At 34.6% G+C, this 21,959-nt stretch overlaps 1 protein-coding gene across 1 annotated transcript in view; it reads left to right on the top strand.

The window, feature by feature from the left end:
• The window catches only part of SNTG2 (syntrophin gamma 2), a 260,496-nt gene extending 245,338 nt beyond the window's left edge, over positions 1 to 15,158 (top strand). Inside the window, exons 15-17 of the mRNA XM_034060916.1 lie at positions 3,497 to 3,589; positions 6,955 to 7,065; positions 15,027 to 15,158. Coding sequence (XP_033916807.1) covers positions 3,497 to 3,589; positions 6,955 to 7,065; positions 15,027 to 15,158 — 336 coding nt within the window. The remainder of the gene's footprint in view (positions 1 to 3,496; positions 3,590 to 6,954; positions 7,066 to 15,026) is intronic.
• The last annotated feature ends 6,801 nt before the right edge of the window (positions 15,159 to 21,959 follow it).

The following is a 21,959-nucleotide window of genomic DNA, read 5'->3' as shown; positions in this document are numbered from 1 at the left end:
TTCTGTTTTTTTTTCCATTAAGAGGTAATTAACCCAAACCTTCAGTGCTAATTACCTTCTGTGGGTTCCAAGACGTGCATAGTCATGGAAGATATTAATTGATGTGGATAGCAAGAGCACCAACAAAAGTACTAAGTTCCTCAGGCTTTGCAGTGTTAGCTAGCTTAACAACCATGCTGGGATGGAAATGTCAAGAGTTTTGTAGATGGAAGTGAAAGGCAAGCTACTGGTCAACTGATAGGCCCTTGCTAAAGGGCTGAAATCTTGTCCTAGGGTAAATTTAGGGACTTTTATTCTGAAGGCTGTAGTAGAAGAGTACTTGCTCACTGGCACCAACACCTCCTGCTCCTGGGTGAAGGCACTCTTTTCCCTAATTTAGCGTCTAGGACTGTCCTTTTCCTAACTCTCTGCCCTACTGCCCTTCTTACTTCCGTCCAAGATTCTTGGTCCCCTGCAGTTGCTGCACAGACAAGAGTTCAGCTTTGTATAAGTGATTTGCTGAGGAGAGGCAGGAATTTTGTTAGCAAGAGGGAAACACTGAAAACTGCTTTTAACCTTCCCCTTCTGCTTTTGGACCAATGAGGCTTGCTCACTCTCACATGAGCTCTGGTGAAGGGGACCCAGTGTGGAGGCAGGACAAGATAGGAAGAGAACACATGCACTTGGGACTGCTCAAGGCTGTTTTTGCCAGAATGTGAGATAATGCTAATTAGTGCATAATGATATTAGTATTGCATGGTACTGCGTGTATTCATAATTCAGTCCTAGCATGATAGTGTCATGTTGGCCACCAGGCTACATACTACAAATTTCTTAGCTATTGCAGTTCAGGCATGATACCTTCATTTTGACAGCTTAATTCTTAATGCTGTGAATGAAGAATCTCATCAGGCTTAAAATCCTAGTCTATGTCCCCATATTGTTCAAAATCACCAACGTTAGAGCTGGAAAAACTTTTACATCTTGTCTGAAGCAGTGCAAGCCAAAGATGGTCACTGTACCACATTTGCTAATGTTTCAAATTTTCATATGTGTATGACCTACATAAATTTAATGTGGTGATTAGGGTATAGCTGTATGACCGGAAAATATTTTAGTGCATATTTTAAGGGTGATAACCTTGTAGATTCTCATCTACTTCTACTTATAATTCCCAAGTATTTTGTGATAAGTTAGTATTAGACCTAAGCACAGAAAAATCTAATTTCAAATAGGTAAGGAAGGATTTTTATGTAACCTATTATTCTCCTCTTTGTTGCTTAAACTGTGAGTTCTCAATCCAGCTAACATGCAGTGCTATTTTATTTCCTGCAGAATACACTAAAAGAGAGCCAGGCCGAGACTTGTGTTAAGCCTCCATGTAAACAGCTGTTGTTGGCAACCAAGGGCGATCACACAATTGCAAGTGTATGAGAAGTTTATTCCAAAAGCAAGAGTAGAAAGGCACAGTACTCTGTAGTAGTGTTAATGTGTGGAGATGGGAGTATTTATCATAAAGGTGTCTGAGAACCTGTTCAGAGTTATTGAGAAAATGCTGTAGGCAATCTTTTAAATTTGTACAGCAAACCCCAAGCTAATTCTGTTGTGAAGAAATTTCTGTTAGTGTATTTTGTAAGTATAAACCTTATATATCTATTTTTAATGTTTATCACAGTGAAAATGCAGCATATTCTGTTTGGCTGTAGTATTGTCTCCAAATAATTTCCCAGCCAGGGCCATTGTTTGCAAATATTGGATACTTGTAAAATATGCCTGGCTAATTATTTGTGTATAGTTCATTTTAGTAGTCGCCATTTTTAGCCTAGCAATTAGATGCTTACCCATTCAGTGAATCTAATTTAACACATTTTAAAAATTGCTTTGCTGAGTCAGAGCTCAGATAGTATAACCTTTTTAATTGGAAAATAATAGAGAATAAGTTATGACTGGTAGATAATGTCACCTTATAATTACTAACCAAAATACAGGGATATTTAAATGTTGTTCTACTTGAATGTCAATCACTGAAATCTTTTTAAATGCCAAATAATATGATCTCTGAACACCAACAACAAAATCATTTATTCCAAAATTATATATATATCTCTGTCATTGTTAAGGTGATTATAATACTAATCTGTACTAATAATTTAATTCCCAGCCCTTTCAATACCCTTTGAAATACCCTATGAAAATACCATATCTCTAACTCAGGAATGCTTATTTTATTATAACCTTAAATGTTTTTATTAATAGCGAAACAAGGGAACCTTTACAATTACTAAATGAAGAAGTTCTAGATTATACTATAAATCTATAAAAAACAATTAAAATGTCAGGTTTCAACTTGAGTAAGTTTATAAATGCTTTCAATCTCTTCTAGGACATTCTTGTGTTAAAACTTTTTTTTTTTTAATTTAAGGAAACTATACAAATACGAAAAATTCATGTAGACAAATGCCTAAGTGTGAGGCAACTCCATGGTTTCTGAAATATCAATAAGAGCAAAGTAATGCTGCCTTTGAAGAAAAAAAAATAAGGAAGATAGATTTCATAAGACACAAGGGTATAATTTTAAAAATGGGTGGTAAGGGGCAGTGATTAAAGGGTGGAGACAGGATCTCATTCTGAAGCCAATGAGCTTTTTTGTCATTAACTCCGAATGGTGCATGTCATCAAGCTGTTTCATATTGTATTAGCAGCAGAAATTTTTTCACGTGCTTTCACATACCATCACATACCCAACTTAGCTAGCATTATAAACATATGTAAAGAAGGATGTTAATTGACCTTTTACTGTAAAGCCTATTCAGAATTTTAACAAAACTTCTAGGTTTTATCAATAAACCAGACTTTTCCTTTCTAACCTCAAAGGCAATCAAAGAATGTATATATATATATATATATATCAGTGTCTAGCAAGTATCAATGCTAACTAATGAGTGATAATGACTGGTTCTTATTATTGAATTACATTAACATTAATTAACATGGTGCTGCACTGGCATGTCACCAAGTTGACGAAAAAACATTGCAAACTAAAAAAGGCTGTCTACAAAGTTTAAAACTGACAGAGAGGTCAAGTAGGCAGATAGCTTTTTCATAATTTGATCATAATGACTAAACCTTTAGGCATTGATACCTGCATATATGCTGGAAATTCTGTCAGAAGTCATTAATAGTCCAGATCTAAGCAGTTTTCCAAAAGTTTTAAATAGCGAGTTTTGCTTTGTTTGTTCTGCTGCATTTTATAAGGGATGCTTTCCAAGAATATGGTATGTATTTTGTGGAAGAGTGACTTGAAGTAAGGAGTACTTCCAGTTAATGTTTAGCTGACAGATCTGATACTGTCTTACAGACAGAAGGTTTTGACAATTTTAAAATGTAATAAGATAAAGCAGTACCAGTGTTGCCATCTGAGTGTCTTCCCATAGAAAAAAAAAAAAAACTATATAAAACATTATGTGATAAATAGTGATGATGGTTGTTCTTTCAAAATCTTTTTTTTTTTCCCCAGTCTAAAACATATATGTGCAGTTGGCAAGGGGATAGCCTGTGTTTCACAGTCGACTTTGCTCTGGGATTTACCTGTTTTGACAGTAAAACAAAGGTAAGAATTAAAAGGAAAAAACACAACTCTATTTTATTTTACTATTGTTGAAATTTTTATTGACCATAAATTTTTATGTTGATCAATAGCAGTCATTTTTTATGCTGATGAGTATTTCTTCCTCAAAAGTAGTGAACTTTTTATTTATACAGCACTACTGAAATGTAGTCAGTTTAGCATAATTATAGTTGTGCCTTAGCATGTAAAGACAAATTTTGGAGAAAGATATAAAAAAACGGATATTCTTTTCAAGTAATAAAAGCAACGAAAGGTGATATTTAGCAGAGAACTTGGTTTCTTATAATGAAGAAACGTCAAGATTTTTTAAAGATTTCCAGTCATGAAAGAAATGAAGTGTCACGTGATTTTATTTGTTTTGAAGCTACAAATATAAAGTAGTTTCAATTATTCTTTCATCTTAGAAAATATAGGCCATGTCTATAATAAGCAGAAAAAGAGAAAATGCATTTCAAAGTCATAATTTTTAAGATTAAATTCACCTATAATGCAAAAGAGTGGCTATATATAAAGTGCCGCTGGGATAGTTTATGATGCATGCCAACTTCTAAACCCTACTCTACTATTTTCTATATAATCTAGTGATACTTTTATTTAAATTATTATAAATGGTTTTATACATTTTATTGCCAGTAGAAGCAAACTTACATGATAAAATGTTACTGTATTAATAGAGATGTACAGTAGAAGATCTCTCATCTGAAATATGGTCTTTAACTCCAAACTGAAGGGATTTTTTTAAAGATATATTAAAGAAATTCAGTCAGTCATTCTGAGATAAGAGAAAACATAATGAATTTTTAAAAGCTGACACAGGATCTAGTTTTTGTGCATACAAGTACATTTATATTTTGTCTGTGTGAGAAATGGTGCATCGTCAAGCCTGAGTGAGGCTTCTGCGTGAGGGTGGCTTCTGCAGTTCATCTTACTTCTGATAATTATCAGCTGGAGATAACTGTGTTGCCCATACTTACAGGTTTCTCAGAGTATTTCCTAGCATCACTGAATACTTTTGGTGACGTGGTCAAGCAATTAACAGTTCATCAGGGACGCAGAAATTTTTCTGAAAAAAAAAATTGTTTGAGATAATGAACTTCAAATTAAAGCCACCTACTGATGCAAAGAGTGCTTTTATATCACAGCAGGTGTTCATACGGGCTTACTAAAATAAAGGCCAGTCCCTTGTCTGCTCTAGGACTCTAGGACTGGGTCTCTAATTTTAGGCAACCAGCTCATGTGTTCATTAAAAATATTCTTTTTTACAGTCTGGGAAATAATATAAAAAGGGCCTTATTAGAAATAATGAAACAAAAAGGGTAAGAACTTTGGCTTAGGATTATGATGGGCTGGATGCCAGGTGCCCACCAAAGCCACTCTATCACTCCCCTCCTCAACTGGACATGGGGATAAAAATACATTGAAAGGCTCATGAATTGAAATAAGGACAGGGACAGATCGTTCACTGATTACCATTATGGACAAAACAGGCTCAACTTGGAGAAATTTATTACTAATAAAATCACAGTAGGATAATAATAAAATATTATTTTTATTAAAGCCATCTAGCATTGGCTTTATTGGACACAGGGGTAGCTTCAAGAAGCTTCTCACAGAAGCCACTCCTCTAGCCCCTCCCACTACCAAAATCTTGCCATGCAAATACAAGGAGTTCAAGGGGATTCTTAAACTGGTTTGAAAGAATTACTTCATTTTCTACATGTTCTGTTCCAGGATCATCCATTCCTACATGTTCTGTTCCAGGCTTAACTCATTTTGCCATTTTGGGCCCATCAAAAAGATACTTTTGTGGCCTGCAGCTACTTAATATCTGATCACAGAACTTCTTTTTATCTTGTTAGTTTGGTTGGTTCATCCTCCCCATCCTGTGCCTCCAGCTGCTCATCCAGGATAAAGGCATTCCAAAGTGTGCATTTTCTTCTGCCTTCCAGAGCCATCTACTTCTTTTCCACTCATTGTCAACTGTTGAGAGAGATGATTACTCCAATGCCTATTATTGCTAAATTGTTCCTAAATTCTTTCATCTCCACCCAAGCAGTTACATAGTGGACTTTCATCTATCCTATTTAGATTTAGATCCAAATTCACTTAAGCTTTGAATACTTAACGCATGGTCTGATTAGGACCACTGGACCTAGTTTAAATCTGTTCATGAATGTAAAGTTTAAGCACCATCAACATACTGTAGCATAGTTGGGGTTTTCTTCATCTGTTATATTTGTTTAAGAAGTCGATGATGTTTATGTCTGCAGGGAACCAGGGAGATAGAATGAGGCTTTTTGTGCCTTCTGCAAACACTTTTTTATTTATAGGGCATTTCGTTTAAAGCTATAAGTAGTGTCTCAAGACCACTGATAGCACTGATCTACATAAAAAAATATTTTCCGATGTGGTATATTGGAAAATGGAACACAGCAAACTTTTTTCTGTGTGTGCTTTTGAAATCCCCTTCAAAACATTTAAATTGTGTTTCTTCAGCAGTGTCCAGGGGCTAAATCACATTTCAACAGGTGCAGAGAATTTTCATTGGTATTACAGTCACAAAGGAAACATCAGCGGAAGGTCTGGGTGCAAACTGTTACCTTGTATTTTTTTATATTTGTATCTTTTTAGGTGATCAATAGAAAACATTCAGATAAATACAGAAAATTACATTGGTTTCAAAAATAATTTCCCATTATTTATCTTTAAGAAGTATCACCATAACTACTAAAACATACCTGTCAATCTAGGATTTGCCAACAGTAGTAAAATGTCATACATAAACATGGAGGTTACCAAAAACCCTAGGATTGTCATATATTTTTCAATGTAATGTAAAAAAGTATTTTTATGGTTTGCAAGGCTACATTCAATAATGATATCTTTGCATTTCTGTAGCTTATTTTAGCTTAGGATTTCAAGCAACATTATACACATCAGTAAATTCAGCTTTGCAACATCTGTGTAAGACATTATTATGTTATGCAGATGAACTAGGTGAAATATGAAAGCTCAAGATAGGGTATAGATCTATGTTCATAGTGAAGCAGATACAAATATCATCACGGATCTTTCTAGATGCCATGGATTTTGATATGTGTAGGCAACTGGAATATTTACATTTCAGATGATTTCTAAATTATTATTTAATGACTATAAATATTCAGTCTTTTGCTTTCATATATGACACAGAATTGTTAATTTTATTTGCTCTGCAACCAGCCTGTTATCATCTGCTATGTTAACTTCCTTAATGTTTTATCTCAATATATAATCTTCTATCATCAATTTACAGTTCTAGGTGAAAGTGTGTAAGAGAGTCCTTAATCAAATTTCTTTCTCTTTAGAATGTGCTGTGGAGGTTTAAATTCTCTCAGCTCAAAGGATCTTCAGATGATGGGAAAACAAAAGTAAAGCTGCTGTTTCAGAATCTAGACACCAAACAAATTGAGACAAAGGTAAGTAACAGCCTCGTTCTCATTTTAGTAAAAATTTAAATGGGATAACTATCAAGGCATCAAAAATTCCATTTGCTGCTGCACATGCATATGATGAACTTCACATCACAGTTTATATTTTTTTTCCCATTTTGTAGAAACTTCACAGTAGGCAGAAGTAATGTAGTATTTATAGATTTGTTACAATATTTGTACAAGCCTGTTACTGAGTTGTGTTAGGATGCTGTTTTATTGTTTTGGAAAGATGATTTCTCTGAAGTTGTTTAGTCAACCTATAATAGATATACCTAAAATCTGCTTTTAAAATGATAAAGGAAAAATAAAATTATTTAAATGCTGAATACATTTTCAATCTGCTGTATAGTATACATTTTAAACAAATATGGACTTTAGGTTTAGCAGTAAAAGATTATGTAAACTTTAGTAGCTTAAAAAAGGAAATATTCTTGCAAGAGACCGAACAATTCCTTTAACCTACCGTTTCAACCATGAAATAAAAGCTCTCAATCCTTTTAAGGATCTGTAATTAAGTTGCGGAGGCATCCAGTCACTACTATAGATGACATATTACTGGTGTCTTTTTATTCCTTTCCTCAAGCAATCAAATAAAATTGTGAAACTTAGAATTCAGATTCCCATCTGAATTTCAGCAGTTTCTACTTCAGGACTGTAGTTTGAATCATCATCTGGGGGGTTGGCTGTAATACCTTAATCTGCACTGATTCTGTCCTGTGATGGAAGAAGTTGTAAGAAGAAAATCCCTAACCTTCCTTGCTTACTATAAAGTTACAACAAATGCATTATGTCTTTCTTTATACATCTATATTGGTAAATTACTCAGTATTTCATCAGTAAATTTAACCTGAGTTGTCTGTTGGCTCTAGTATAAAAGATATTATATAATATAAATTTTCCATGTAAATTTTCCTGTGAACAAATATGGGCAGATTTCACAGTAAAAAGTAACCCCGTGGTGCAAATCTAATCTTCCTTCCAAATTGTACAGCCTCAGGAGTGACTAAACCATTTTTGCTAAAATTTTCTTTTAAAAAGTAATCTGTTGTGGAAAACTGATATGGTAAATAACAGCTGAAATAATTTGTATTTGGAAAATACAAATACATAGCTTATGTACCTGAACATAGAATCCACTACTGAGAAATTACAAGTTATCTTTATACAAGTAGATATTCTTAGCCTACATGCCATATACCATGAGCATATTTTAATTCAGAATTTCCCTTTTCTTCTCATTTTTGGTTCCTTTTATACTCTGTAGAAAAAAAAAAAAAAAAGATGGAATTATATTTTAACAATTTCTTCACCTTGGGAACAGAGAGATTGTATATCTTTCTTCACTGCACTTGCTTTTTTGCCATCTTGGGCTAAATATTTTTTTGAAGAAAGAAAGAAATCATGGCGGTGCTAGAATATTTTGAGCCATATTATAATTTCAACTAAAGGTTGCTGGTTTCACCCACTTCTTGTCTGTTACACATGCAACTTAAAAACCCTGAATATTTATGTGAGTGCATTCAGTATGCTTTCTTCACTGACATGTAGCCTCAAATCTTCTGTAATTTCAGGGTGGTAGAGTGGTAAAATGTGATCTATTTTGCAATTAGTCTCTACAGCAATTTTGCAGTTAATCCTGTTCTCTTTAAAACAGGTCAGGAGAGTGGTCAAGAAAACTTATTCCTGTTTTAGATTTACTGTATTCATCTGAGAGGATATTTTTTCCATATTAATACTTGTGAGAGATATGGGAAATTGAGAAGAGTGCAAGCAAATTTCTCTCTTTACAGCAGCGTTAACCTCTAGCATCAGTAAATCATAATCTGGTACTCAAGCCCTTCTGTATTTTTATTAATGTGGGTTCTGATTGCTAAAGTCTGGCAATTTACTACTGAACATTTTAAAATTTTGAAAAACATTTACAAGATGATGGTAAATAAGAATTAAGATTTCGCCTGAGTGACAGTATTGGACAGGCTAACTGCTGTTGGAAATCTATTTTAATATTTGCTAGAATGGGTGAATTTAGTTGGCTGCTTTTAGACAGTTATCTCCAGAACAAATTTTCAGATGAGTTTCTCGTGCATTAGCAAAGTTTGCATCTGTCAGCGTATCATTTAAAAGTGTTTCAGATTTAGCAGAAGATAGTTGCATTTGGAATCACTTAAGCTGAAAGTGAAAACCCATCTGACTCTTCCAGGTCCCTGTAGAACACTGTTAAAAGACGTAAGTACAGTTGGTAGATAGAGTTGCAATTATCTGGCTCTGACTACTGGCTTCATAGATATGGTTTTTGTGCTTGCAGGGCAAGAGCACCATTTTAGCTTATTCTTCTCTTTGTGCAAGTGACAGTCAGAAATAGAAGGCTGAATAAAAGTTCATAGCTGAAGAAGCTTTCATACCATAGCTGATAATTTATCTCTGCATGTTTATAACAGTCTTAGCAAGCTGTGCAATACTAATATGTTTGTTCTTCTGAGCCACAGTATGGCAGCCAAATCCTGGTATACTTGCAAGATATAAAACTAACCTTAGAATTTCCTTTTCCAGTCTGAATTCCACACAGACTGGAACTGAAACCTAGATATCTTTGTTCTTTCTTTGCAAAAGACATGGTTATCATTTGAATCTGTTTGAAATAGGTGGAATAATACAGTAGTAATAGCTGTGCTTTTGTCAACAACTAATAAACACTGAGGCTTACCAAAGTCCTTAAAGAAGTCATGAAACTCATAGAGCATAATAACACTATCTGTCAGTGTCTTCAGTGCCTTCATTATCTGCCTGTTATGTGGTACAGGCTCATGTCTTGTTCAGATAGTGATTCAACAGCTCTTGGAAGTAATCAATAGAATTAAGTGTGTATGTGACAATGATGCAACAGGCGTGTCAAGCTCTTTATGATTTGTAATAAATCCAATTCTCACAGGTGGGTGGACAAAACAAGAACATATATTTTTCTTACTTGCCTGTGCGCATATAGTGATTGAGGTCAGTGCAGTGTGCACATTTTTTATATTCTCAGTACCAGCAGGCAGTTTTGCAGTCTTGTCCTCCCACTGCTTTAATCCAATCTTTTATGTTCTTCTCTTGCTGTCTTCCTTCTGGTGTCTTTGTTGTACTTAATTCACTTATTAGGATACATAAACTGAAATAGCTTTGGTTATTGAAATACTAGACATGCACAGATTCTTCTAAATACAGCAAAAATAAACTGATAATCTTAATTAAAGAGCAGCAATCACAGATAAGGCAAGCAAGCATAAGCGTGGTCTTAGATAATACAAAGCAAATAAAATGAGGAGTTAGCCAGTCATCTACCTGGCTGGGTCTGGAGAGAAATGTAACTAAAAAAAAAAAAAAAAGACAACTTTTCAGAGCAATTAATTTGTTTGAAAGAGGTGTCATTGATGTTATTTTCTAGGAAGAATTCACATTACATTCTAAACCTGAAGAGGTCAAATTTCCACCCTTAAGGCCACATTCCCTTGCTAAAAGACATATTGTTTTCTTGTCCTCTGACTATGCGATATCCACATTTTTCCAAGCCAGGCAACTATCCCTTTCTTTTACCAAATCATATTTCCAAACTAACCCCCAGTCCTCTTCTGCTTTCCCTGTTGTAATATGTATGCAAGCCATATCCACCACCAGAATACCCATTCCCTGAGCAATCTGTGTCCTGAGCATTCAAAAATTGGTACCCCAACTTTTGTTTTGGATATATATGACTATTCTTCAGCATCTGCACCTGACTAGCAGGTTTCCTGCCTTCAGGATTGTGAAGGAGCCAGCATAGACATCAGACATCCTTCAGATACAAAGCACTGTAGCCTTACCCTCATTTGTGTTCTCCTGGGTTAAATACTACTGCGGTAAGCTACATTTCTGGGTGCTTGTCATACATAAAGCCTCAGGTGAACTCCCTCCGTGAAACCACCATAGCTGACCACATCTAACAGAGCCCTGCAAGAGAACACCTCCAGAGATCTTCTCCTCTTTTATGATCCCAGATGATAGCTTACCCCCATGTATAGTGTAATATAAAATAGTGAAGACGTTAGAGAACATGAGAGAAACAAACCAGCAGTTAAAGTGCATGAAGAATGCTTGCATGCAACCTCTTTGGCTACCAAGATCTGTAACAGCTTCCAAAACTAGCACCATTCTTGAAAAAAATCCCCCTGACTGAGGGACCTGCACTATTAAATGGAGAAAATAAAGTGCTGTCTTCACATAAAACATAAGTTCAATAATATGGTACTGCTCCTCTTTCAACTGTATGTAAATTATATTTTATAGAAAATATATTATTGTTGTTTATATATTATAGATCTATAAATGTATATATATTTGTGTATTTATATTTATATATTATAAATTATATATTTATTATATAGTATACACTATGTATTATAGAAGAAGTTCTTTACTGTTAAGGTGCTGAGGCACTGGAATGGGTTGCCCAAGGAAGCTGTGAAGGCTCCATCCCTGGCAATGTTCAAGGCCAGGTTGAACAGAGTCCTGGGTGATATGGTTTAGTGTGAGGTGTCCCTGCCCATGACAGCGGGGTTGGAACTAGATGACCTTAAGGTCCATTCCAACCCTAACTATTCTATGATTCTATTATATTTTATATTTTTATATTATTATTATATACTGTTAACTCTGACAAAAAACAGAGAGAACTCTGCAGTAGGGGCATTGGGAAGAACTGATTGCCAGTAATGACACATTTCTGTATTTGCTCTTTTCTTATCCCGAGAGTCTTCACATAACATTGTTAAAGTAGTCTGAAATCCTGCCTACAATCTGTGTTAAGTTTCTCCTGATTGCTTATCATGATAAACATATATGGATTAGAAGTGCATTAATCCAGAGCAGAGAACTGAAAAGCTTTGGGAAAGTTTGTCTTTGACCACTGTTGGTCATTGTGTTGAATGTAAGAACTGAGATGACATTGTTGGATGATATTGTTATTTTGGAGCACATCTAAGATGAAAATGAGTGAGTTCATGTTTTAGAATTTAGCGGTTTTAAAGATGATAATTCAGGAAGTGTAAAACTTTTACTTGAGCCAAGAACTGATACACTGAAACGTATTATATCATATTGAGTTATATTTCATTAATAATCATGAATGTGTAGTTCCTTTTAGTTTTATAAAATTCAGACAATGAGAGTTAAATAATTACATTTTTTCTTTAAATCTTTATATTAATTTTATACTAATATTTACAGTAGATATCTACTGTCTATAAAATACATTTTAAAAAACTTATTCCCATAATTGTTCCATAACTATCAAGCATATAGAAAAATCAGATTTTCTTATGCCCCAAAAGAATCAGGATAAAAATTACGTGGGCTTAAATCCCTCAAAGGATTTTAACCAACATTCATGTTTCATTTTTCTTTTACAAAGAGATCTAATTTTGAGTATGAGGCCCAAATGATTACTTCAGCAACCAAATGCCAGTTATTAAGTTACCTAAGTGTTTAGCTTGATACAAGTTCTCAAGAAATTTTTCTTCTTTTAGTATGATTACTTCTTAATTTGTTGACTAGCAAGTATTCAAAAGCAGACATTTAAGAGAGTTTTGCTACTTCTCACAGTGTTACCTTTTTTCCCCTTATTTAACTAGGTATAAATGATTACAAAGAGCACATTTTGCTTATTGGTTATATCAGTTTATGCCCTTATTTTTTATTAGGATTTAATTAGGGTTGTTTTGTGTTTGCTGGTTTTTTATAATCTTGGAAGTGTCAGTTTGTAATTTAGCAATTTATAATAATCTGGTTTAAATCACTAATTACTTCAAATGCTGGCATCAAAAATAGCTATACATTGTTTCTGAATTTAGATGGTTTTGTTTGGGTTTATTTTGGTATTTTGGAGGTTGTAGGAAAACCACTTACTTTCAGAGAAGAATTTTTGAAGGGAGGGGAGGGTTATGTTGACACATTCTCAAAGTTGTTTAATTAAGAAATTCTTGAGTTTCTAGGTTCTGGAAGGAGTTAAATTTGGTTGTCTGATAATAACCCATACAAGACAGATGATTACATGCACCTAAAAATCTCTGCTTATATATTATTTGAAGGATGTAAGCATAGTTCTTTTAGGCTTCTGTGTGAACTAAGTAAACAATATAAGGAGGACAGCTTGCTGCCAAACTTTCTGTGTTCCAAGGCTACCACATCTGAGGTATTTCCCTGTAGTTTCTGTGGATGTTTTATGGAGAATAAAGACATTTCTAAGGCCTGTAACACCATGGAAAGAGTGTATCTTGGGAACTTCTTGAATATCATTCTATTCCTCTTATTGCCCAGTAATATTTCTTATTGTTACCTTGCACTGGAGAGAATAGATGGTAACAGAAAATTACATTTTCCTCGAAATAATAAATTTGCTTAGTAGGAAACAAAATGCCTGAGACAATAAATTATACATGCTTGAGGTTGTAAAGAAACTGTGTGCAGTTAAAAAGACAAAAAGTCAACAGAATGTCATTATCATGAGCTAGAGCCCTCAAATATTGTCAGGGTGTAATTGTTTCTTTCTGACACTCCTTGTTTCTCTTTGCCTTTGCTGCTCCTTTCTTCTTACTTGTTTCTTCTGCTCCAGTGTGGCTCCTTCATCCATTGCAGTCTCTTCAGGGTTGTTACCTGCTCTGCCATGGATCATCTCCTAGCACAGTGGCTGTGTTGTGAATTTGGTGGAATTTACTACCCTTTCTTATATGTGTTTTCACAGGGGTGTCATACCTGGGCTGCGGGGTTGGCTTATCCATGCCCTGCAGTGGGTGGGTTGGATCCTGCTGGAACCAGCTGTGTCCTCACAGAAGCTCCTGCAGCTCACCCCCAAAAAAAAAAATTTCCAAGTTATGTCCAATATAGCCTCAAAAAGTCATGCCCCACAAATATCACTGAACAATTTAAGACATTTGTTAGTAGTAAACCCACTAGTGCCTAGTAAATACATGGCCTTTGACAGCAAACTAATGCAATGGTGAGTTTTTCCAGAATATAGTAACCCTGAATTCCAAATATTATTTTTGAGTCAGTTTTGTTAAGAAGATAATGTAAAATACTGTGATAGGAAAAGCAGAAGTCCGGTACTTTGCTTTTTGTTTAAAGGTAAGTATATGGAGTGTGTCTCCATAAACTACTATTTCAATGTTGTTGAAAACAAATGTCTTCTCCCTAAACCAAAAATTGTCCCAGGTGTCCCCACAATTGATTTACCTGCTGCAGACTTTACAAATAGTAGTATAATGTAAATTGAGCTTGTTTCTTTTATCATATTTGTTGTCATTGTGTCAGAATATTACTCCATTTTCTCTCTGGAGAGACTGGGAAAAAGAAATTTATCTTGTGCACAGAACATGAAATATGTTATAAAAAGTCAAAGGAATCTGAGAACTGGTTAGGAGTAACACTGCCTTTGTGAATTAAGGCATATGAATTTCATAGCCGGCCATATTTCTATATGGAGGCTGTGGTGTGACTCTACCTTAGCTTCTGCCCTGCTTATCTGCTTATCTTGGGGTTGCCAAAGTAGGTGTCCTTCTCCCCTCCCTGACTGTGATTTGATACTGTGTCATCCCCAAACATCCTTAACTTATTAAATACTTTAAAATATGTTGCAGTATTTGAATGTTCTTGCAAGTTGAATACTTTCATTGTCCAAGCTGAGTAAAACATAAATAATATAGACACAGAGTGAAAACTAAATTGACATGGGGCACTGCCAGTGAACAAGGTACAGATGTGCACATTTTATTCTTAAAGCTTAGAGTTCCCTATAAAGATTCAAATTTTTATTTAAAGTCCAGTAGTTGTTTGCTGATTAGTCTGTTCTGTATTGATGTAAAATGTTTATAAACCTGAATACGAATTCACATTTTCTCTTCCTTTTTTTTTTTTCCTTTTACTTCCTCTTTCAGGAGCTTGAATTTCAGGATCTGACAGCAGTTTTACACTGTATTCACTCCTTTATAGCAGCAAAAGTGGCATCTGTGGATCCAGTATTTATAGACAGTCAGAGTATTGCAAGAAAATATATGTACACTAACTGATACTAGATTATATGTTGTGACTATGGAAAATAAATTATTTTCTTAAAGAAAGTAGTTATTTCATTCACAAGGTTGCAACTGTGTGATTTTATAAGTCTGTAGTTGTGTTATCTGTATCATTAAGAGTTTCCACAATCCGTTAAACATTTTGAATCTATGAGATAACAAATATTAAGTCAAACTGAATCAGTTTGTCATCTTCAGCATTAATCTAAAATTCTAAGTGAATATTCATTCAATTTTTTTGTGGTGTCATTTTGATTTCTGCTGTCATGGTCATACATACTTCCCCTTATTAGGTAGAAATGTGGAATATCATTTGAAAAGTGTGTATCCAAAATTTGACCTCTGTTTTCAAAAGTGCTGGGCACACAGAAAATTTCTACTAGCCTTCACTGTAGAGAACTAATTATTGAAGACAACCGCCATAGGAATTGAGTTTTTATCTTGCTTCTGTATGTTTGAAAAATTATAGTTCCACACTCCAGTTCTTCCGAGGCCTGGGAGTTTAGCTCTGAGAAAACAAGTGCTCTATTTCAGATTGAGGAAAAGATTTAAGCACCCACGTGGCTCTAAGCATATTAAGTAGGCCCAGTGAAGCACAAGCTGAAGTTAAGTATGAATTTAAATATCATGGTAGATCCACTGAAGAGCTTTAGACTCTGCCAAAAAGCCTCCTCTCAGTTTTAGATAACTTGCCTTAGGGTTTTCTTATCTGTTAATAAAGCTTCCATGAAACATTCATTTGTTCATTCGTAGGTTGCCTTGATGCTATCCTTTGCTGTGATGCTCTGTATGTTTGAGAACAGATTCTCTAATAACTGTTGTTTGCAGAAAGATGCTCCCAGTATAGGGTGAACATAACAAAACATAAAGATTTTTCTGGGCCATCTACCTTTTTTTTTTCCTACAGCTCTTACCCTGACTTACACACAAATGAAGTAAGTTTTGTTGTTGCTAAAGAAATAATATGGTTATACTTTTAACATATTCCTAACCTTCCTTCTGAAATCATCTTATATGCACAGATAATACTTCCTGCTATTGAAAATTTATATAAAAGGAAGGCATTTTAATCTTAGGGCACTTCCCTTGTAAGTAATACCAAATATTGCAGGTTTCCATGATAGAAGTCTTAGTTGTTCCCAAGTACAGTTTAGAGGTAGCATCAGGCAATTAGGTTTATTTCTTCAAGAAAATAAAACAATCAAAAACTCAAGCAAGAAGAATATCCTAAATAGATACAATGGATATGGAGCAAATTCATAAAAGTCCTCCCTAAATTTTAGGATTCTAGTAAAGTGTCCTGCTAAAGTAAAAGCCTAAAGTTACTGTATCCTGAGGAAAAGAGGTAGGTGCCTTTAAAAGCTCTCAGGTGAGGAGTGTTTTTACATAACTTTCATGCTTAAGGTCAGTCAGAAAAGTTTGCATTCTCAGGTCTTAAGGCAGGTGGCTGTCTTGTCAGACTGCAATGGGACCTCAGGCACTTAATTTAAATGGATGCTAATCTATTCACCTAAAGCTAAGATACAAATAAAGTGCCTAAAGTAGATGATTTGGTCCTACCATAAGGATTAGCTGCTGCCAAGTGTTATTCATAGACAAATTCATTTGAACAGTACGGACTCTGTTTGCAATTCCAGCATTGTTTATGGTTCTAATGTTGTTTGCAAGAAGGCATAGCAGGGATGCTAACTCCTGTTAAAAGAATGCTTTGCAAAGGTGAGAAATATTTTTATTAATTGTAAATAAATATTTATAACCATAATGGTATTTTTTAAGGAAGATCATCCAATTTTATATTACATTTTTTCAAAAAAATAAATCAAAAATTGTCTTCTTTCTCAAATATGCTTTTATTCAATATGTTTCATTTAATAGTCAGCTTTCCATTTTCTTTTCACGCTTTGTATTTACTGAGACTTTAACACTCACAAATTATAGCATTAAAATTTTAATAGTTTTCTTACAATCAGTTCTCAGTAGTGTGAATGATTATAACTGACAGAGTGTCTGTAGGATGAAGAATTATGGATTTGCTTCAATTTTGCTTTTCTGCTATTTTCTCATATATGAGGTTCACCACTAACATGGAACAGCGGGGAATCGTACCAGCTAGTACTGAGTTGGTATTGCAGTCAGGTCTCTAGACTTAATGTTTTAAGTATCATGTGTTTAAAAACAGAGTGTATCTCCACAAATATTGCAATTAAAAAAAAAAAGCTTATTAAATAATCTTTTATTTCTACCAAAAAAATCTGTAATTCAAAATGAGTATTAATTTGGGAGGGTGGGGGGTGGGAGGGGTGGGAGAGGGTTGTTGGTTTGTTTTTTTTTTTGCAAGAGTAGCTGGATATTGCACGTTTTCCTTGACTACCTTCAGCTTTTTACATGAGGGTGTTTATACTGATTTGAAGTAATTTTCTTATTAGTTTAATGGAATTTCTAAATTATTTTTGTCTTTTAATGAGTTATGTTCTCTACCACTATTCCAAGACAATGGTTTTCTTCTGATATGTCCAAATCAATCTTGAGGAATATTAGAAGAAAATTTCTTATAAATTCACTCTCCAGATTTAAGGGTTGTATTTTAGATATAATTCTCCAAACATATTTTTAATGAGGGACCTGCTGATCCTTGTTAGCTCATTTGCTTCTTCCTTCCTTTCACATTCTGCAACAATCTCAAGGCAGGGACTAAAGGCTTTCCTCAGTCTTCTGAAGAAGTTGCTGGAGGCTGGGAAAAGCTAACAAACTGCTAGTTACTCAGCTGTTATATAAGTTCTCTAAGACTGCCATAGTAACTTGCATTTCTTTGTAATTGTCTTGACAGGGTAACATATACCTCATATGTAAAAATATTGTGCTTCCAATTTATTTGGTTACTTCCATTCATTGCACTTTTTTATTGTCAGTCAAGCATATTATTTTACCATTGCCTTCAGAGTGTGTATCATAGAACATGCATATATTTTCCTCTGTCAAATTTCTTGAGTATTGCACCACTTTTCAGCTCACTGAAGACCTCAAAACAGTAGGATGTGCAAACAGTAAATAGATCTGCTGCTACTTAAGTAAATTTTGCAGTCACCCTTCTGGAACCACACGCTGAGGCAGAGGGCACTTGCTTTATGTGGATGGCAGCTGGAATGTCAAATATTTAATTATCAATCAAAACAAATGAGAAATTTTAATATGCTCTGTTCATACTTGTGATATATTAGGCTTTAGTCTTACTAAGTATTCATTATTCATTTGTGCGTAGCTTTTCTTTATTTTTTTCTAGGGAGAAAATGTGGTACCAGAATTGACTAAGGGGTAAGTGGAGAGAGGCATTTGCTACAGCAGAGTCATAAATAGCAGACTGGGGAAAGAAGCACACTATAATAGAGTTAAAAAGTTGTGCACCACCACAATATCAAAATAGCCACTTACAACTAGAAAAAAAGTAAAACCAGCATAATTTATGTATGTCTGGATTATCTTTATGTCTTTATATTAAACTCAAAACATAGTTAAAAGGCAAAAAATAATCCTATTAGTGTTTGAGAATATGGGTAGTACTCTTGATTTAAATCAGAGCAAGGGTCATCAATGACATATAAACTAAGGAGTGGTAGAGCATGTATTTGAATCAGTTGAAGCAGAGCCTCGTCCACTGTATCTGGCCTATATTATTTAATTCTATTTTTACTTATAATCATAAAGCATATAATTTTAATATTGAGGCTCTGCTGATCCAAAGTTCAAGTTTTGGAAATCTGACTTAATTCTTTTCACAGCAGGATCTTATAAAAAGTATTTCTAAGTGATTTTCATCCTTAAGCCAGTAGGTCTCAAGCTGAAACAGGGGTGAGGATGGCTTAGCTGTGACAAATTTTGCAACCATAAATCTAAAATCCTTTCTTATATCTGAAATACATTAATTTATAAGTAACTTCAGATAAGGCATGCCTTTTCCACAAAACCTTTAATGTCTAGTCAGGGTTTCATAGTAGCATAAGCAGTGTTTAAAAATACCCAATTTTTTTAAGTACATTTCCATAAATGCTTCTATATTGTCAGTATTTATTACACCTTCCCACCCACCTGAGTATCTCCTCTATCACAGTATTCAAAGTGGGGCATGTGTAGTGGCAACACACAATTTTTACTGCTTTTTGTTGACTGCTGTTATTAATTTTTCATTCAATATAGTTTGTCCTTGTCCTCCAGTAAGTTTTTGAGGGCAGAGAGGGTGAACGTTATAAAGGAAACTATTTCCTCCATGCTGTTATGAGAGGCAAAGATAAGTCAGTGGTGATTTCTGTCCCTCTTTCCTGTGTGTAGGAAATTGACCCAAACACTGCAAAACTGGAAGCAGGAGAGGGATAGACAGATGGATGGACTGTTCAATCTTAAAAGCCTCCTTTACTTTGGCATGCAAGATGAATGTACCTATCACTCTTGGAAATTCATAGAGAAATTCATAGAGAAATTCTTTCAGTGTAGTTTTCTTACTTTAAATTACTATTCATTGAGGTTATGGCTGCTGAATCGAAAATATTTCAAAGAAAATAATGTAAAATGCATCATATAATCATATATTTTGTTCCTTAACCTATGCTTCAAAAATATTTAGGTACTTTTATGTTGAAGCATGTAGAGAAGAGATTATCTTATGTGAAGTAAAAGACCTTGTAGCAAATATTTGAGGAAGTACAAAAGGGATTTGTGTAGCATGTAAGATGAAGTTGAAGATCTAGTTAATCTGCTTCAACCAGAAAAACTCGACAAGTAAAATCTTTTTGTTAAATTTGAAGTTATTAAATTCCATGGACTTGAGCCAAAATTCACTGCTGTTTTAAACCCCAGTGACTTTATTGGGACTTAACCTTAAAAAATGTCAAAAAAATACACAATCTTAAATAATTCCCTTAGTGGACAGGTGCCTGCCTTATCAGTAAAAGGATCCATTCCTTCAGAAAAAGTTACTGACTCTTCAGCAAGGAATCAAACTCAAAACTATTTGGACTGAAACCTTCAATCTTTTATTTGGAAAGGCTGCCATGGTGCCTTGTAAGTGTTGCAGTTACACAGGTATTCAGACCTCTAATCTAGATGTATCACAGACTCTTTTGTCAGTGCAAAACCGTGATCTATTTTACAAGATTACACTACATCAGGAGCTGTGAGTGGCAGAAGGGTCTCAGCTGCATAGATCTCTAGCATTGCCAGACAACCAAACAGGGAAAGGAAGCTAGATATAAGTACTTTCTTTTTCCCTTCTGGTTACAAATTATTCTTACAAGATTTCTGATACATTTCTAGGTGAAGCAGCTGCCACGTTTTTATGTGCATCTAAATTTTTAACTAAGAAGGAAATATCATACTTGATACTGGTTAATGAATTAATGTAGAAATCCAGTCTACGTTAATCAACTGGTTTTAACTCCAGTAATAGGTGGAAAGAGACTGGCAGTTCCCAGGAGTGCTTTACTCCCTCTTGCAATAGATGTCTAAAAGCAGTGAATCAAATCACATTCTGAAAAGGCAGTCGTCTTTCTCCATTTACTAGCCTAGAATTTCCTATACTATCGTATAGTTTTTTGACAGCTCAATTTCCTATAGATAGCATTAGTGTCAGATTTATATACCAATACAATAAAAAGTAGCAATCATGAGCAATGTCAGGGGATTATGAGAATAACATAAAACAATCCTGAAGTGAATGGAGTGTAAATTGGAAGTTTGTCATCCCCTTTAAACAGGCAGAGGGAGGGAAGAAAATGCCTTAGCCTATTTTTCCAGCTAGCAGTTACTACCTAGCACTTAGTAGAAGGTATTTCTAAAATGGGACAGTAGGAATTGTATTAGTTCATAGATGTATTCTGTGTTCCAGGGGCTCTCGGAACGCTGCTTATAAAAAAATAATATTAGAGACATTCTACTATGTGTGTAAGCACTTTGTTCAATTAGCATTCAGAACTCAGCTAAATTACTGCCCTTCAAAATCCATAAGCAGACTTCCTAATCAGCTCACTGTTTTCGCACAGAAGCTGGACAAGGATTCCCCAGCTGAGTTAATATGAATATTTAATTGGTTTTAGGAATAAAACTTTCCCTGTGTTTCAAAGTAGAAATCCTTTACTGAACCACTGTGCTTGGTCAGATTATTTTATTGTTGGATAAAACTGGAAAACAAACAAAAAAAGTTCCTTAATATTTCACATTAACACTTGAAGAAGTGCCACAATTTGCATTTGTCACGTACTCTCGCTATATTCAATACTATGAAGTTTTTCAAGTAAATGTAGCAGTTTTCCCCATCTGCCTGCTACAAATCACAGTGGCTTCCACAAAAGTACCAGTGCTCACTAGCACAAATAGTATCTTACTGTTCGAAATATACTAGTGCATTCATGGAACTCAAATGGGGAAATTATGCAGTGAGAGAAGTAGGATGCTTCATAACATCAAAACAGCTGCAAGGTTGAATGTCACTGGGCTTCAGTTCTTTGTGGCAGTCAATTATGTTTCTGTCAGCATTTTTAGTATTATTACAGAATTATTTCTCCCCATCATGAGGACATTCATAGCAGGATTAAAGGAAAATGAATGAGATTCATAACCAAAGTTGTATTTGAATTTGCCCTTCCCCTTCCTTTGGGTCATGGCACTGAGGAGTTTCAATTAAGTTACTCCATATGATAGCTGGGAAGGCTGTTATGACAGTGGCAAAGTTCGTGTTCATGGTTATTTTAATTTACACAAAGTTAACTTCTTCCCAGTTCTGCTTTTAAGTTCCCTGAGTTTATTTGC

This window comes from Melopsittacus undulatus, chromosome 3, assembly GCF_012275295.1.
Source record: "Melopsittacus undulatus isolate bMelUnd1 chromosome 3, bMelUnd1.mat.Z, whole genome shotgun sequence".
NCBI classification, from domain to species: domain Eukaryota; kingdom Metazoa; phylum Chordata; class Aves; order Psittaciformes; family Psittaculidae; genus Melopsittacus; species Melopsittacus undulatus.
Note: the sequence above shows the minus strand (reverse complement) of the source record. Positions and strands in the feature narration are given on the sequence as shown.